The 19553-nt window shown below is 35.6% G+C and overlaps 1 protein-coding gene across 1 annotated transcript in view; it reads right to left on the reverse strand.

The window, feature by feature from the left end:
- Positions 1 to 3546: 3546 nt before the first annotated feature.
- Positions 3547 to 19553, reverse strand: part of CEP290 (centrosomal protein 290) — a 44184-nt gene continuing 28177 nt past the window's right edge. The window contains exons 40-53 of the mRNA XM_053461910.1: positions 19424 to 19549; positions 18866 to 19011; positions 17466 to 17621; positions 14400 to 14523; positions 12464 to 12598; positions 10193 to 10279; positions 9556 to 9720; positions 8295 to 8417; positions 7812 to 7966; positions 6842 to 6983; positions 6520 to 6593; positions 6114 to 6217; positions 4980 to 5089; positions 3547 to 3772 (exon numbers count right to left, since the gene is read on the reverse strand). Coding sequence (XP_053317885.1) covers positions 3596 to 3772; positions 4980 to 5089; positions 6114 to 6217; positions 6520 to 6593; positions 6842 to 6983; positions 7812 to 7966; positions 8295 to 8417; positions 9556 to 9720; positions 10193 to 10279; positions 12464 to 12598; positions 14400 to 14523; positions 17466 to 17621; positions 18866 to 19011; positions 19424 to 19549 — 1824 coding nt within the window. The 3' untranslated portion in view covers positions 3547 to 3595. The remainder of the gene's footprint in view (positions 3773 to 4979; positions 5090 to 6113; positions 6218 to 6519; positions 6594 to 6841; positions 6984 to 7811; positions 7967 to 8294; positions 8418 to 9555; positions 9721 to 10192; positions 10280 to 12463; positions 12599 to 14399; positions 14524 to 17465; positions 17622 to 18865; positions 19012 to 19423; positions 19550 to 19553) is intronic.

Here is a 19553-nt window from a genome sequence, read left to right on the forward strand (position 1 = left end):
ACCCGGTCTACTAACTTGGGTTTGTGTAGGAGTGACTTATTTAGTCTTAAGGGTTTGGTAAGGAATTATAAATTTGTCTAAAATATTTTTATTTTATCTATTTTGGTGGGATTAACCACCAGAAGACAGTCCTGTGAAATAAAGTCTGATTGAGAGTATGAGTGATAGATTAAGTCAAAAAGTTGAAGTCTAACCCTGTGGTTTTGAACAGTACATCATTACTAGGTGTGACATTTGACTGTGAGTATTAAGAAGATCATTGGATGCAAGGCTATATTCATGTCAAACAAAAAGAAATATGGGGCGCAGAAACATATACGGGAAAAGACAACTAAAATGAAATATAATAATATCTTTAATAGTAAATATAAATATAAATAAAACTAGATAGTGCAGTATGTAAACAAAGTGCAATATATAGGCAAAGGATCAATATAGCCAGCAAAAAGCACTTACATCAAGTCCATGCACCCGAAGTGCATAAAGTGTGTGTATGAAAAAACCACCGATTGTGGCATAAAAGGCAAAAGTTCAGGTAAGTCCTTCCGAATTCTTCTAAACGCGTTTCGCCCTTGGCTTCTTCAGTAGAAGTTTATTCAGTCAGCTACAATCAGTGTCCAAAGACATTTCCCTGTGCACAAGTGTTCACATCCTATGTCTTTTACGGGTCACCTGGTGCGCAACTTGCCATAACACCACTCTAATTGCAATGTGTTTCACACAGCTGGTTCACATGTAATGAGCTGTACTGTTGATCTTTTGGATATTATTTTAAGATTTATGTATAAGATTTTAAAGTATTTTACCTTGGCTTGTGGCTATATGGAAGGGTGTTTTAAATTGTATGCATCTATGACATCAGGGACCATGATTAATCAGAAGGAAAAGAAAATATTGCAAAAATCCATGTCAGAGATAAGAACAGAGAAAAAAAGAGGGATGTCTCGGTCTACCCCTCACTGAGTGGCCTTTGACTTTGCAATTCATGAGGAGCTAGAAAGCACGGGGCAAGTTGACTTTCAGAGCTTGCAGTAATCCCTCTTGAAGGTAACTGGCTTCCAGAGAATTCAGATTGTGGTTCTTATTAATTGAATTTTGTAAAATCTACCTTGAACTCTTCTTAAGTTTTATGTATGTATGCACGTTTTTATATATTGTTAGCAGATACAAGGTAATACACTGCAAGGCAGAAAGCTTTTAAATGAAATGGAGCAGTAAATGTTAAAGAAGGACTGTGTCCTGATATCAAATATGAGACAGGATGAAGATGAAACATAAACAGCCTTTAAGGTAAGAATCACTGGTTTATAGGAAATCAGGATACTTTGTTAGTAGTAAGTGGTGTTCTCGAGGAAGGAAATTCCAGAAATTAATTTGGATTCTTGTCTACTTTAGATGTTTTTTATCTATAAAGTGCATTGTAAAGTGCTGTCCTGCAACGTGAGGTGGGACACAGTTCATTTGGGATGGCCATGTTGCAGAAGAAAACCCTCCTGTGTCTGCCTTATTGACAAAAATAAAAATAAAACTCGGAAAAACAAGACATGCCCCTTGTGTGTTATTGACATGGGCTATGTGGTAGTTGTACAGGCTCCATCCAGCCCTCGTGGTATGTTGTCGGAGGAACTGATGGGAAATAAGTGGGAATTGTCCAGAGCTGGGAATATACCATGTCTCTGGAAAAGAAATGGGGAAAGGAAGGTTCTGCTGGGGCCACATCATGAGTTTAAACAACCGTTTAGGTAATGGCAGCTGCATTTCAGAGACAACAATCCAAGATGTTCTTGTGGTCAGAACAAGACATTTTATATATAAGAACCAGGATTAGTTGAGATACCAACAGCATTCAGAAGAATGATAACCGTTAAGGCAAGAAGGTGGGGATGTAATAAGGGTTGGATTACAAGTTACAAATTTTACGCAAAAGATATGGGTATGGTTGCAAAATGAGTAATACGAGAGAAAATATCAAAGTGAGTGGTGGAGTATGCTGAACATCAGGCATTTAACATAGTAAGGAAATTCTGAGTACAGGATAAGATGATATATCTAAAATAATGTTAATAATTAAAGAATGCATTTAACCCATACAAAATGGACTCCAATATGCATTAGAAAATAAAAATACAGTCTAGACTGCTAGAGGTGCATGTCAGATGTTTGCACATCTGGCACCAGATGTCCTTTACCATCACAATCAAGTCCCAAAAAGGAGCAAATTGCTATTAACATTACCCTCTCAAGAAGAAAACAAGTGAAAGCACTTACCTGACATAGAAGATGGACCCCTGCAGCTGCCCTCTCTCCCTTAATGGCACTGATTCTGCAGAATCCCCATGCATAGCTATCATATGCATTAAGGTATGCAAATTGTCAGGATGGAAGAGTTGTATTAAGAAGATGTGATTAGGTGAAGTCCATTACGAATGTGAATATCAGAGAAATATCACTCTACTGAGCAATTAAGAGCAACACTTCATATATTTGCTGATTACTTGATATTGAGGTCATATTTAGGTTTTTCTGTGTATGGGTGTAGTCATTTATTATCAGTTGAACTATATTCCAAGTAGCTACAATGGTTCTAAATTTCATTTTTCTTCTAAATCTAGAAGTTTAGCAGTTTATCAAACAATTCAGAGACATGTTTTTCAACTCCAAACTTTATTTAAATAAATATACAAAATATCCACACAGTCTACAAAAATATATAAAAAAAAGATTCCTATTAACTTATTCAAACCTTTATTTACGATTTACAAAATCACTGCTAGACAGTGGACTGAACAAAACATGGTTTTCTCTAACATAAACAATAAAAGTATTAAAGGAATAAAACAATACTTTGTTGCTACATTCCTAATGCTTGCAGGACATGCTTTTTTATATATTAAATTGCTGAACCAGGAAGCAAAGAGAGAAAACACTTTTAAGTGCACGTACATGCCCAGAAAAAGAAGCAAATTGCTTCAGAGATTTCTAAAAGGAAAATCGTTGGCATGACTACCCCACTAAGTTATTGAATAAACCATTTTGGTCACCTTGGTGACATTTGAAACTAATAAAAAGTGCTATGTTAACTGAAACTCTATGGACCACATACGTAATATTGGGTTTAAGATTTTTAAAATGATGTAACAAACATTTCAATATACAGTTTGTATAACACTATTGTACCATGATGGAATTCTGCAACTTAAGTCAAGGAATAATAGTATTACGCTAGTTTGAACTTTAGACTGTATTATACAAACGGCGGCATATACTGGCAAAATATTTCACAAAAGCCTAGAGTCAGGTCACTGTCAAATGTTGGTTCTTCATATTATCGCCTAGCTACATAGGTATCAATGTAATACATTTTAGTACTGATTGTTATCTAGTAACAACCAAGCTCATAATTAAAACAAAAGAGCCAATACTATAAGACTAAGCTGCATGTAAAAATTTAAAGAACCATTTTTTTCATTGCTGTAAAGTTTGTATAAAATGCTTAAAGAAGAAAAAAATAAAAGAAAACATTTTACAGAACCATTAAGAATCCAGTTTGCATTTTGGTGAAAGTATTTTTAAAATGCTCAACATTCAATTAGAATTAGTTTGTTGGGATATCTACATGAACCCCAAACTGCTTTGCAAGTGCTTTTAATCTTTCTTCGAGAATAATGTTTTTTTTAACTTCCTCGTTATAGTTATATTTCAGATCTTCAATTTCTTCAAAAAAGGTTGGATCAAAATTTTCCAATTCTATTTTCAACCTCCTAATTTCTTCCTGGAAAAAAAAACCCAACAGTTTAAGACACACCATCCTAAAGAACAGCAGCTACAATCCTGTCAAACCCTGCAGCTACCCCATGTTCTGCAGAACATGTATAAGAAAAACACTCAGGTCCACTTGGCTCATTACCTTTTCTCCTGTTTAGGGTATGTGCCCTAGAACCTGTGTATGTGTGTTTGTGTGTGTGCGCATGTGCAGACAATTGTGAATTCTTACCTAGGAATTGCTTTCCTAGTCTATCCTTTGGCAGCATAGGTGCAATAGTCTTCTACCATCTGAGGTAGGACAGGAAGAGAACTATCAGCGATAGACCTCCCCTCCCACACACCCAGTGTAATAACTAAAGCCCTACATATCTGCTGCCAAAGAATTCACGATTTCCATGTCATCATTGGCAGCACATGTGAGATGTAACAAAGGGATGGGATCAGGAAACAACTGCTTTCAGGACTCATCTGCCAAAGGCTGCATCCACAGAGGAGAAAATGTCAAGTCGACAGTGCTTAGAGATGGTGTGCAGATTCTTCCAAACTGCAGCTTTGCATATTTAGTCAGGGGTAGCTTGAGCCTTTTCTGCTCGAGATGTAGCGAGAGCCTGAGTTGAACAAGCCTTTAAATTCAAGGGTTCATCTTTGCCTGACGATTTGCAGCTCTCACAAATAGCTTGAGTAATCCATCTAGATTATCGTTTAGAGAATTTAAGGCCCCCCTTCTGGCATAAGAGAAGGCAACAAAAAAAGCCAGCAGAACGTCTCCAGGCCGAGTCTTAGACAAGTAATGAGCAAGCACCTGTGTGTGAAGATGAGATTCTTTGTGTCCCCTTCACAGTTTGTGCTTTATGTTTGTAACTGTATTTTTTGTCAGAGAATGGTAAAATCTGAGGCAGGTCAAGAAGAGCATGGCTATGAGAGAGACACCTCCCATCTCACATACCCAGTGTTCTTCCTCCCCTACCATGTCAAATACAAGATCTGTGTATAAATAAGTCAAAGCAGCCTCCTCATTCCACTCTTACAATGGCTGCCTGTACCAATCAATGGTCAGTAATTTAACAGAAGAGAGATACTGTAATCTACTGGAGAGATTAATGACACGAATGCGAGTTTATTTTGTGCACTCAACTGCAACTGGTCTTAAATGTTACAGTGCAGAAGATATTAAATTATAAGACATATTCAATCACATTTCATATTCAACCTACCTTTAACTGTTGTTTCTCTAAATCTGATGTTTTAACATATGTTTGTAGAGTAAAAATTTCCTCCATCAACTTGTCAGGCTTTTTTCTCCTATCAAGTGATTCATCATATCCTGAAGTGAAATATTGTAAAGAGAAATAATGGTAATTGTATATTGCATTACACTATAGAAAAAAAGAAATTGATATATTAAAAGATACCTGGTATCGTTTAATTGACTGCCACCTACAAGAGTGGTGTAAAGTGTAGTACAGACCTAAACCAATAATGAAGTGGTAGCTGTTGATATAAAGTAGCTATTGGTAAGGCAGATATGGTGCTAATAAGTACAGAGAGGTTTGGGGCACAGAAATGGCACAGGCAGGCTGTTTGGGAAGAAAGGTGGCATTGTGGGACATGTTGCTTGTAAAGCCAGGGGTCTGATCCCTAGGTACTTATTGAGTCTTAACACTTTTCGTCCCTGGCATTTTAATAATATTGTGGTATTCTGCTATCATTAAGGAACAATTTAATATCATTTTAAAAGTACATTTTTATCGCTATTTGCATGGCAAACTCAGATAGGCATAAGGGGTGTGTCGTGTGGGCGCAAGAGCTCAACAACACGATACAAAATATGGGGCTGGTGTACAAATATTTTCGTCCGCTTTTGTACGCACAATATATTTTTCTTTGCAATCTTTAATCTGCATTTTCCTTTTAACAAAGTATTCTTTCTTGGCATTCTTTGTCAAAATAGAGGTTACCCCGTTTATTGAAATATCCACCTTTTCATGGACAGGCAGGTCTGTGTTTCAAATATGACTCCAGAAATCTCCTGCGTACATGGGCTTACAGTAAGAGGTAAATGCAGTTTTCAATGAGAGTGAATTCAAAATGAATCAAGCTGTCTTTTGTGGATATTGGAAAATGAAAATATATGTGCTGGTAAGATAACAATGGAATATTTAAAAAAATAAAACAAATGATATTTCGCTTTCAAAGTTAGATTCAACTATGGTCCTAAAATAGTTGTTACATTCCCCCTCCACATCCTGGTATGCTTTGCTACCATTAACGACTGGGATTGCTTACCACTTCTCTAGATCAAAGATCTATGTGCTCAGGTAAAAAAAAAAATAGAAAACAGTATTTACCAGATGCACTTATTTCTGGAGAAGATAAACCAATTTGTTGTCGACACAATTCTAACTGGTGAACCAATTCTGCCTTTTCATTCTCCAGACGATTATTGGCTAATCTGTAAGAAACACAAAATAAATTATAATGCAGAATAGTGTTTAGTTACCAGTATAAATAACCTCCATTTAATTCATATACTATTATACTATTAATGGTTCGTGAAGCTCCTCTTACACTTCTTATTCAAATTATTTGTTCTGTATGCTTCATAAAACTTTAAACACAATAAATAGTAAACCAACAATGGCAATGCCAATATTGTATGCCAATTTAATCTCATGCAGATCTATTGCCATCACATTAGAATATTTTGCACATTAGTTTCATGTCAGCATTTTGTATATAAGATCAGAATATTACCTGAGTATCTGAAAATCCCTGGTGAGCCCTGGCTCAGTCTTGGCATCTTCAGGAAAATGTTTCAGCAGCTCAATCTTTACAGATATATAAAGTTAAGTCTATTAGACACAAACAATATGTAAACTGTATTCACAAAGCCCAGAGTTTAATTTCAACCACAATCATTATCGTTCAGAAGCAGAGCTGTACAATGAAAGGTTGTAGGTTTAGTACCATGCTGAAACATAATCACTGTTATTTGCAGTGTAAAAAAAAGACACTTTTTATTATGGGTTTTCTTTCACATAATTTATACACGAATCATAAATCTATGGTTTCATACCTCTTCTTTGAGCTGTTGTATACTTTTTTTGTTTTTTTGTTCACGCTCAGTTGCTTCTTTCAATAGTTTTTTCTGGTCACCAATCTCCTCATTTTTCTTTTTAAGTTCGACTTCCAGTTCCTTCATCTTATTTTCATACATCCTGAATTTGAAGAAAAGTAATTTACTGGATTAATAAATTTAAAGGGGAATGCCAAACATATATTTATCGTAAAACCTTTAGTGATTGTTGTTTGGTTGTAATGAATTTTTTTTTTTAACCAAAATATGAAGCTGAAACCCTACCTGTGTGTTATACGCGATAAATCCTAGAGCTGCACAATCTTCCCTTGCACAGCTCTCTCGCGCACCCTCTCTGATGCCGGGAGCCGGGTGATGACGTCACTCCGGCCCCGGCATCAGCACGAAAAAGTAATACGCACAAAAGTAAAACGCTGGACGATAAGGGGACCCATACCAGATCTCTCAAAAGGTAGGTAGTCTGGATGGGTCTCTCAAATACTGCCAATATATAAAATTAATTTGTGTGTTTTGTGTGTGTGTGTCTGAGTTTTTTATTATTTAAACTTTTTTACTCCAATTTCCTTGTTAAAATGAGGGTGCGTGTTATACGCCGATAAATACGGTGTGTATATTTATATTTATATATATATATATATATATATATATATATATATATATATATATATATATATATATATATATATATATATATATATATATACACACATACATACTCCTGAAAATCACCAAAAACATGCTATTTAGTCAGGGATGCCCAAATTTTGACCCACAACTGTATGTTAACCCCCCCCCCAAAAAAAAAATGCTATGAACATAATCTACAGAGGCTGTGCATTAAATATTTATATCCAACAACATGGATAATGGAATGAGTATTGTCAGAATTCTAATAATTACAACTATTTCAGTATTTACTGCTGCAGAGAAGATACTAACTTGGACATACTTGCTTACAACTGATTTCCATGCTCTTCCGTCTGGTCCTCTGTTTTCTTCCACATTTAGTCTACTCATGGCTTCTTCTAGGTTCATTTTTAACTTCTCGTTCGTAACCTCCAAACTTCTCTTAGCAATCCTTAGCTTTTCTGATGTTTCTGTCTCCTGCATTAGTAATAGATGTTACTTTTCTGATCCCTCATCACATGCATGTCAAATGCAAATCAGGACTTGTATGTCTTATTTGTATACATACCAAATATAGGTAAAAAAAAACAAAAACAAAAAACATGTTTCTTTACCAAGTACACAGTGCTTTATATATTTGTCACAACAGCTTCTTAAGATAGACTTCAAACAATTATTCAAATATATTATATTATATATGTATGCATGTGTGTATTATATATATATATATATATATATCTTGCTGACTGTATGAATCATGCACAATGTTTTGAAATGGTTCAAATTACACTCATTCTGTTTTTACCATTTTAAGTTCTTTTCGAAGTTTCTCATTTTCAGCAATTACTTTCTCTGTACCTCTCGTCTTTGCTTCATATCTCATGCTTAACTTTTCACCCACATGCAGCTTGAGCTTTTCTACTTCAGACTATATTTACAAAAGAGAAATTTAATGAAATTAGTGATTTTAAGCATCAATATAGCATTTACCAGAGCAGTACTGGATTTAACTTTTAATCACACTGGATCAGAGGATAAAAGAGATCAGACAGCTGGAGAGGGTCGGGGGTGATCCCTACCCTAGTATAGGGACAGAAGAAACCAGACACGTTATCTCTAAAGCTGCCTATGGCAGCTGTGGTGCGACTGATGGTAAGCCCCAGTGGTCACTCCTGTAGGAGCGATCAGAGGATTTCGGGGCATCTTTCTTGCTGTTGCTGGTTTGCGTGGACCTCCGGGCAGGGAGCAGCAGCCCCCCTATGATTGCCATGATGTGCAGCCATTTCTTAACAAAGACATAGCACGTATGTTATTTTCTGATGATGCACCTAGTACATCTTCCATCATGAAGGAGTTAAAGGAGAGAGAGAGAAGATACATTCTTGTTCACTATTATTAGCATTGTGGATAATCCATAAAGAGTATAAAATAGATCAATACGCACAAATTGCGAAATCAAGAAACCACTGATAAACATTGAACCAACATCATCTACTTAAAAGAACAGTCTAGTCCCAAAAATGTATTGTCAATGCATGTTGGAGTTTATTTTGAATGGATTCTATTATATACATAAGTTAAAAAAATGTAACTTTTGTCCCCCCCTGGTTGGCTCTACTGAAGCCATAAAACATTACAATGTACACTTTTTGCACACGCTCAGTAGCACCAAGTCCTTTAACAACTACATTTGGGCAGGGCAGAGTACAGCTACAACAGAGATGAAATACACGGTGGCATGAATCAGGGAAGATCCATTTAAAAGGTATTCATTCTTTGAGCAAGGACTTTGCAGTAATGGAAACAAAATGCTTTTTGTCTCTTTATATGATCTTACAAATGAGTTCCTAACAAACACTTATTTCCATGTTCGTAGTTACATAAATAGCAATGTCAATTCTAGTTTTTAGAAATCTAATAGATTTGTCAAAACCTCGGATATTCAGCAACAAAAAATACTTAGGTCAAGTTTTAATAAGAACTTTGATTCAGCTAAATAAGCAAAGGTCCCATAACATGCAATCTTTGTTTACGCCACATACACAAGAATGGTAAAGGGAAAATACCTTTAGCCTTTCATTTTCCTTTTCAAGGTTTGAGAGTTTTTCATTTGACACAACTCCCGGGGCTTTTTTAAGCTCATCGTTCTCTCTCTGAACTCTCTCTACCACTCTTTTCATCAAAGCTATAGTCTTTTCCAGTTCTGGAATGGTCTTTCCACTCTTGCCAGACTGAAAAAAAATACATTAACAAAGAGAGGAAAAAATAAATAAATAAATAAATTTGGTATTATATATTAATTTATTTACCATGTTATTTTCTTTAGTGTTAGACATTCACTAAAAGCCCTTGAGGCGCCAATGACTTCCAAAGGCTTTGTACATATTCTTTGGCTACCCTTATTCTTTCATTTTACTTTCTGTTATTCCTTGATATTTAATACTGAAAGACAAGGGAAGAAAGCAATAAAGAAATAACACAAAAGGTACCTTTCCAAGAATATTCATGCTAACATTGTTAACATTTGCAAGAATATTCATGCTAACATTGAAAAAAAATATTGCGAAAACATTAAAAATGAAAAAAGACAAAAAAAAATTAACATGCAGCTGTAAAAGAAGCAGAAAAATAAAAACACATAAAAATGTGTTTTGTCTTATTAAATTTTCCTTTCAACTTGGTTTTCCCCAAATAAGTACTCACCCCACGGACATTGCCCAGTTTGCGCTCAACTTCAAGCTTATCTTTCTTGAGGGCATCACACATTTCCTTTAAATTATCTATTTGGTCCTACAATTTAGATAATTAATAATCAATCAGTGAACCCATGTAATTAAAAAATAATCATAAACATTTTTTTTACTGATGTGTCAGATTAAAACTTTAAAGTCATTACTGCGCTGGCTGTGAAAACACTTAACCATTTGTTTCAGGAATAAACAGTGCTATGAATAATTTGCCCTTTGCTGATTTTTGTCACATTTAAATGTTCCAGATCATCCAAATAAGAAATGACAAATTGAGTAAACACAAAATCCAGCTTTTAAATGATCATTTCATTTATTGAGGGTTAATCAAAACCTGTGTCACCCATGTGAAAACTATCACCCCCCCCTACCTAATAATGGTTGGGCCACTCTTGATGGCAACAATGAGTCTTTATCATCACAGCAGAGGAATTTGGTCCACTCTTCTTGCCTACATTGTCTTAATTCAGCCACATTGGAGGGTTTTCAAGCATGAACTCCCAATTTAAGGTCATGCCACAGCATCTCAAACGCATTCAAGTTAGGACTTTGACTTGGCCACACCAAAAACCTCCTTCTGTTTGGTTTGAGCCATTCATAGGAGGTTTATATGCTTCGGATCATTGTCCTGGTGCATTACCAAACTGTGCTTGAGCAAGGTCATGAATTGATGGCCATTTATTCTCCTTCAGGATTTTTTGAAAGAGAGCAGAATTTGTGGTTCCATCAATTATGACAAGTTGCCCAAGTCCAAGCAGCGGAGCAACCCCAGACCATCACCATGTTTGATTGTTGGTATGATATTCTTATTGTAGAATTCTGGCCAGATGTAACGGTACCCATGTCTTCCAAATAGTTCCATTTTAGATTCATCATTCCACAGAATATTATCACAAAAAGTCTTAAGGGTCATCAAGATGTTTTTTGGCAAATGTGAGACAAGCCTGTGTGTTCTTTTTGGTTAGCAGCGGTTTTCACCTTGCAACTCTCCCATTGATGCGATTTTTGTACAGTCTCTTAATTACTGTGAACCGTGAACACCTTAACTGAGGCAAGAGAGGGCTGCAGTTCTTTACATGTTAGTATGCCACTCCTTGGAAGGTTCACCTCCAAGTCTTCATTGTGGTTTGCTTGAGTCCCAGAGCTGTAGAAATAGTTTTGTAACCATTACGACTCACAGACGTCAATGACGTCAATTTCTTTAGATCGCAGCATCACGTGCTGCCTTTTGAGGCTTTTTAGCCTACTTCAATTTGCAAGAAAGGTTAAATTGATGTTCAGAATCAACAGGGCTGACAGTAATTGGTTTAGTACCTAAGGGGCACTTACTTTCTCAAAGAAACGGGTAGGGTTGGGTAGCATTTTTTTTTTTACTTCTATACATGAAATCATTTAAAAGCTGCATTCTGTGGTTACTCATGTTATCTGTATAATATGAAATATTAAAATTAGCTGGATGATCTGAAACTGTGTGTGTGACAACAATAGAAGAAATCAGGAAGGGGGAAATACTTTATGTAGAACTTTATGAACGCTTTACATATAGATTTAAAAAACAAAAACTAGTATTGCAAAAACTAGTATTGCAATATAAAATAATTTTTATTATTAAATTTTAAAAAAATTTACACTACTGGACTAACATGGCTTTCACAATCTACAATATATATATATATATATATATATATATATATATATATATATATATATATATACACACACACACACACACATATATATATACACATACACATATACACACACGTCGATCCCACACGGGACCTTTTGCAAAAGCAAATGTGATCGATCCCCATTCATGGTGGAGATACAGTATAAATCACTATTGTATATCTGGTGTTAAAACCTACAATATCTGCATGAGGCGGGATTATTACACTGGTGGGTAAATGTTTGAATTACCATCTTAAATTTACAATATAAAGTCTGAGTTTATATTTACCGGATACAATAGATTTGATTAATAAGTTGAATAGGATGCAATTACCTGAGGAAGAGGTGTTACTTGTGACATATCAAGTTTGTATATGAACATTATCCATGATCTCATTATGGCAACAATCAGAAATTCTTTGGCAAAATCTATCGTTATTATTTCTGCTGTTCGAGAGCACCTGGGTGAGTAAACCATGTGAACTGTAGTGCCATGATATTGGAACATACACACACAAATTATATATAATTATATATCTAAGTAATGCTCTATTACCTTCAATCGAGGTACATCTTTTTTAGCCTGCTCCAGCTGGAACTGCAGCTCAATATTTTCAGATGATATTCTCAAGATTTCTTTTTGAAGTTCCATCTCTTTGGTGGACAGATCATCCGATCCTATCCCTGAAGTCTTCAAGAACAAGAAGAAACATGCTTACACAACCAAAGTTCACATAAAATATTAGAGAATAAAGCTGAAACTGTCTATGACATACAAAGAGCTTACAAGAAAACAAATATATATATATATATATATATATATATATATATATATATATATATATATATATATATGACACATACATATAAAACTAAGGAATGAGCTACATTTCCTAGACAGCCAGGGATAATGTAAAGGTTGGTGCGGGTGAAGTAATGCTGTCAAACCTGGAAAGCAGGATTGTGGTCTGTGCCAAACTCTATTTTACAACTGCTGTTTGTCTGTAATTCTTCATCTTCGGCTGGTCTACAATCAAACTTGCTTGTGTCCCCATCACTGATGCTAGCAGCACACACACTGTGGGTATCTGAATTACTTTCACTACTGCGAGAAGTATTCAGATTGATTAACACTTGCTTCCGTGTTTCTTCATGTGCAAGTTGATTTCCACCTTTGTGACTGCTCAACACAATCACATTGGTATTTTCATTACTAGTATTTCTTGTATCATGCTCATCTGTAGCTTGTGTGCTTGCGGTAAGTGATGCATCACCCAGGCCTGGTGTGGCAGTTGTGCTAACAGAAAATGAAACATCTCCTGTTTTGGGGGTTCCTCCTTCACTTGCAGGTGCCAACACATCACACGGCACTGGTGTGGCTTCTCTGCTCGCAGGACATGGTGCATTGCTTACCATCGAAGTAGCTGTGGAATGGTTTGGGATGGTTGAATTCTTTGTGGTAGCAATAAGCAATTCTTCCTCTGTCCTTAGAGTTGATCCACCATTTGGAACACTTGACGCATCATTTGTATGAAAAATAAGATCCCTGTCCAAAAAATGTGCTTCTTTGTCATGTTTAAAGGTATTTCCCATAATACTCTTTTGAATTACTGGACTCTGTTCCCTACTAGAATGGTATAAACATTCCTCACACGGTTTGCCATCTGGATCAGAAAGGATTATTGGGCTTCCCTTTGTTCTTCTTAATATATTTCTCTTTTTATTAGGAAACACATCATTCCTGTACTTAGAAGATGCGCTTTCATTGGAATTAGTATTCCTGTCTCCTGCTATACTCTTACATGAGAAGTAGCCATGTTGCAAATAAAAGAAAAAGAAATAAGGCAATATGGAACCAATACATTACAGTTGTAATTTAAAAAAATAAAAATAAAATGTGGAATATATTAACCAAAAATATAACTTGAGTATGTGTCGATCATGCTGCAAAGTGGACATTAAATATGTCAATAAAGCAACAAAGAACATTACTATTTTTTCAGAGAAACAAAAATACATACATTCAATGTTATTATCAAATAAAGTGGCCATACATTGTGTAAATATGCGCTTGAGTTTATAAAAATATCAATTCCATTTTACACCGATTATTTTAAATAAAAATTCTAAACTACATCTATTAGTATTAGTGAAGATACATTAAGAACGAAACTGACTTGTCACAAATGTTTGCTTTCTTTTAGGGAAATTTCACATTTTCTCAAACCAAATGACTTAAAAACAAGCACACAATAGTAGTAACTTTAATATATTCATTTAGTTATGTGAAAAAAGCATTAATAGTTCAGTATAGTGAGCCATAAACAGAAGGATTTGAGAAATCAAGATATCAACAACAAAGAAACTCAACATTGAACAAAGCAATCAAGGTAACATGCATTGCAAAACTAAAGTTTACTTTAGTATCTATGATACGCTTATAGCTGATACCTGACAACTTATTAGGAAAAGAAAAATTGTACAGTACTTACTGATGGCCTGGAGAGGTTCTCCCTTGAAAGTTGTTTCTCTAATGCCTGGACCTTTTCTTGCAGGTATCTATTTTTCATATGCAAGTCTTCAACCACTGAATCTCTTGGTAATGCTTGCTTTGTCCTGTTTAAACAAAAATAAAAAAAAATAAAAAAAACATTACATACATGGATTTTACATTTTGCCAGGATGTGTAGAGAGTCAAATCCAAATATCTATTGAAAGTAAGGGACAAACAGCGGCTCAGGAAAGTTTAAGTGAAGCAGTCACGTGTAACCGAGACAAACAAATGCCAAGTAACTAAAAACTCCAAGACAACTAAGTTTCAACTTGCTGGGTGTGTAGCTTAATGTGAAAGATAAGCCAAGAATCAGAAGCAAGCGTAGAGCTCGGGAACAGACCAGTACTTTATTTAACTTCAAGGGTTGACACAATTTGGGCGTCAAAATTAATACTGTTGTAAATTTTGAAAAGAGGTCTTTATCACTGTAAGCACCCCCAGAATTATACTTTATTGCAGGGTTTTGAAGCTTTGCACTAAAATGTTATGAGTTATACTAATATGTCTAATAATAATTCCAACAGTCTTTCTCATTCCTAAAATGATAGAATAATACAGCTTATTTTCAGGAGGAGGATTACATGCAACCATAAATACATTAGACATATCTCTGGATAAATTAATGCTTAGCCAACAGGGCCCCGATGCAATAGCAAAATTAAAGGGTTAATCAGACACCCCTGTCTAGCTCAATGACTGGACCACCACGAGCCAAGCTCCTAGTTTCTCAAATTGAATGGCTTTTAATGAAGTCCTGCCAGTAGCTCTCTCTCACCACAAACTGTATCATCCGAGCAAGCAAATCCTTAATGACTGTTTAGGGCAACTCACGCAGCAGATATGTATAATGAAGAGAAGTTTAGAGATGTAGCCAAGCTGAATTCGGGGATGAGGCACACATGGGTTTATGGTTCTATCTTGTCTTGTCTGAAGGCTCCTACTTTTATTAAATTTTTTTGTATCATATTTGTACATTTATTGGTTTTTGTGCTAAGAACTGGTCAGTAGTTTCACAACACACCTTCCTGGACCTGAGAAGGACCATTTAATCACCACTGGCAGAGAACCTGGGTGGTTTGGCAAGAGCTATCCTTCGGCTCAGATACAGTAGCAAGAAAAAAGTAAATGAACCCTTTGGAATTACTTGGTTTTCTGCATTGATTGTTCATAAAATGTGATCTGATCAACATCTAAGTCACAAGTATAGACAAACACAATGTTCTTAACCTAACAACACACAATGATAGTCTTTCATGCTGGTGGAAAAAGTACGTGAACCCTTGGATCTAATAACTGGTCAAACCTCCTTTGGCAGCAATAACATCAAACAACCCATTCTGGTAGCTGCAGATAAGACCTGGACAACATACAGAACTGCTTAAGCTCAGCCATATTCCTAGGATGTCTGAAGTGAACGGCTCCTTTTAGGTCATTCCACAGCATCTCTAATGGGTTAAGGTCCACTCTCAAAAGCGGATTTCCTTATTTTTTTTTTTTTTATGCGATTCTGTACTCTTAGAATGCCAACTTCTATTGAGCGTCCGCTGGCAGACAGCCACCCTGATGTTATCCTGTATGATACCTCGATAATGGCAAGCTATCCAGGCCCGAGGCAGTATAGCAACCCTAAATCATGATGTTTCCTCCAGTATACTTTACTGTTGGGAAGAGTTTTCATGTTGGTATGCAATGCCTTTTTATGACATAAATTGTGCTGCATATTCTTCTGGAACAATCCAGCCCACAGTTCCACCAGTCCTCAAAACATTTTCCCTGTAGCATTGAGGAGTCTCAAGGTGCTCTTTGGCAAACGTCAGTGTTATGCCATGGACTCCATGTCTGTTCGATGTTTTGCTTGTGGTAGACTCCTGACTTCCAACGATTCCTTCAAGCCAGTTACTCGAGGGTTCTTTTTTCTCTCATTTATCATTGTGCCCTTGGAGTCATCTTGGCTGGGCGACTACTTCTAGGGGAGTAGCCACAGTACTAAATTGTCTCCGTTTATAAAAGAATTTACAAAAACAACCCTTTCCAGCGTTAGGCAAATCCACAAATCTTGATGATAGGTCTTCTGACCTCTATTTTGCGAGGCATGGTTCATATGAGCAGATGCTTCTTGGGAGTAGCAAATTCAAAATGTTTTAACTAATAACATACATAATAGCTTAAAGAGAATGCTGGTAATTCCAAATGGTTCACTTACTTTCTCTTGTCGCTGTATTATTTAACATAAGGTTATTAGAGCTGTTAGTATAATGAGATTATTAAAACAGTCTGATAGTATGTGACAAGCAAACAGTTCAGCTAATTATAATGTAGACATTTAGATTATATTTAATCTAAACATTTACCACTCATTAGCCAAGATCTATATACTAATGTGGCACAAGTAGCACATGTATTCACTTTTGCTGTCCTGAAGTTACCCCATTTCTCCTTATCCTACCCATGTGAAGTTTCTACGAATGAACAAACAATCAGCAAATTAAAAATAGGGAGAGAGATGGCATGACAGGGAGAAAACCAGACATCCAAATCCTGGCAACCGGAACCAAAAGGTAGGGTTTAATATAAACGATCATTGTTTAGTGTGCTGAACTGTAACGGTTTTAGGAAAAGTAACAGATCCACTTTAACATCATGAAAACTGCTGTGTTAGTTGCTCCCAACCAGGAGTTGAACTGTCCTATTCCATATAAAAAAGTTTTGTGAAATGAGCAGCTCTCTTTAAAATGCTTCCCTTGTAAAGACCTCATATGAATGTAATTCATATAAACTGTTGTAAAGTAGAAGTGTTTAAATATATACGATTTGACTTTCTTTGAAGAAACCTGGCACAACTTAATACACATGCGTGGTCCTAAATTGAAAGCATATTCTTCAGGTATTATTTAACAAAGTTACTTACAAGGAGAAACAAGACATATCTCTTACTGTATAAGATGAACACCGAAAAACTATATCAGCGACCTTCTATAATCCTTTTTACCACTCCAAAACTTACTTCATGAGAGAAATGTCATTTTCCAATTCATAATTCTTTTTCCGTAGTTCTTGCACTTCTCTTTCTGACTCTGAAGTCCTCGCCCCCACAACTTGATCCACAGTTACGCCACGTGATTTCAATCTCTTCTGCAGTAACGTTTTTTCATGGTCAGCTCTGTAAAATATAAATCATTGTATCAACAAGCAACGGCAATCTGAATTAATTAGTCACACTATTATTGCATTTATGTAAAGAAAAAAAATACAAACATAAATCGGCAGCTCTAGACAGTCACCAGGTACTACAAAGTAATAACCAATCATAAAAAAATAAGGAAAACGGAAGCAAAATATTACTGAAAAAGTCTAGACTTGAAAAGCTGCAAGGATAAAATAGCGACAGGCGTTCAGTGATCTACAACGATTTAAAATATACCCCCACTGTACCTTACATACACACACACAAAATGCCAAAGTGTGTGTCTTGCTTATTAAGCTGATTTGTGAAAACCCCCATTAGTTTTCCAATTTGAATAGCTTTAACAAAAGCAAAAAAAAACATTGAAAGTTAAGCAGAGACAGTAGGTTTTAAGGAAAAAAAATGGAGAAAAAAGTTAAAAAAGGAGCCAAAGAATAGTAGTTTAAATACTTAAGGCTCAATGGTGAGCTAAGCTGCAAGAACTGTCCATGGCTATGGTGGTAAAATATGCTCTTAAAGCAAATAAATTACTTTTTCCCTAATCTTATACTTTACAGCTCTATATATTAAATGTACCAACTGGCACCCCATTTGGACCATTTGTGCCCCCTGACTATGATTCCTGTAGATGCAACTGTCCCTATCTTATTTTCAGAACAGCCTAATGTGTATAACTTGTATTCTCTTACTGAATCAATATATATTGATTCAGTAAGAGAATACAAGTGATAAAAGCTCAATATATGTATGTAGATATATATATATATATATATATATAATTATACATACAAGCTCAATATACAATATACAAGTACATTTAAATAAATTAATGTGTATTGTATTTGTTTTATACTTTATTGGGTGTAAGGGATTTCAGAGTATGCAGTTTCTAATACCAGCATGTTATAAGGGATCCGTTTTTTTTTTTTTAACCAGCATTCTGACCAGCTAGTAGAGAGTGTATTTTTACTTTATTTTCTAAAGATGCAGAAGGTGATGGCTGATCTGCAGCATTCTCTTTAATTTAGAGTGTTTAACTGTAAACAAAATGCTTTCCGCTTTTCACAGGTCTAACATGTACAGTTAAATATGAAATTCTTCGTCTGCGGTAAGATAACATGATCCCAAAGAGGGTACCATGTAGCGCCACGGCGTATGCAATATATGGTCGGCACCAAAAGGGTTACATTCTGTCTACTCCATGTCATTATTGGACTTACTTTGCATATAAATCTTTTAATGTTGTGAGCTGTTTTGTTAAAGATTCTATTTCATTGTCTTTGTCTTTCAGTTTATTTCTCATTCCTTCTATTTTGCTTTGCCATTTCTTGCCTTCATCCCACCTAATTATCTCTTCTTTAGCAGCCTGTAGGGAAACACAAATGTAGCTTTGGTTTATTACAATATTGACGTAAAGGAAACGGGCTACATAAGTTAATTAAGAATAACGCTTCACATAAGTAATCACACAAGGCCAGATTCATCCTATCAAAAAATAAAGAAATGTATACAATACATGGGTACAAAGACACAAAGATAAAGACTTATTCCTATTGCCTGCAGCCAATCTTGAGTTACTGGGGAGAAGGTCATCAAAATAACTTCTTTGAAATATCATTTTTCTCTTGCCTTTTGCTTATGTATTTACTGCAAATGTTTCAATTCCTGCACATGTTTACGATTAAAACAATTTCCCTACAAGCCTGATTAACTGTGCAGGATATGGACGTGTATTGCTGTGTCTAAAATAACCAAAGTGCTCATGAGCCTTTACATACCTTATCATCTCGGGATGGTTTTCGCTCTGCTTCTTCTGTTTTCTTTGACAGACCTGCTTCAAGTGTCTTTATTTTTTTCTGAAGTTCTTCTATTACATTCTGTTTACTCTCCAAATCAGCCTTATTCTGT

The sequence above is a fragment of the Spea bombifrons genome, chromosome 4 (genome assembly GCF_027358695.1).
Source record: "Spea bombifrons isolate aSpeBom1 chromosome 4, aSpeBom1.2.pri, whole genome shotgun sequence".
NCBI lineage: Eukaryota > Metazoa > Chordata > Amphibia > Anura > Pelobatidae > Spea > Spea bombifrons.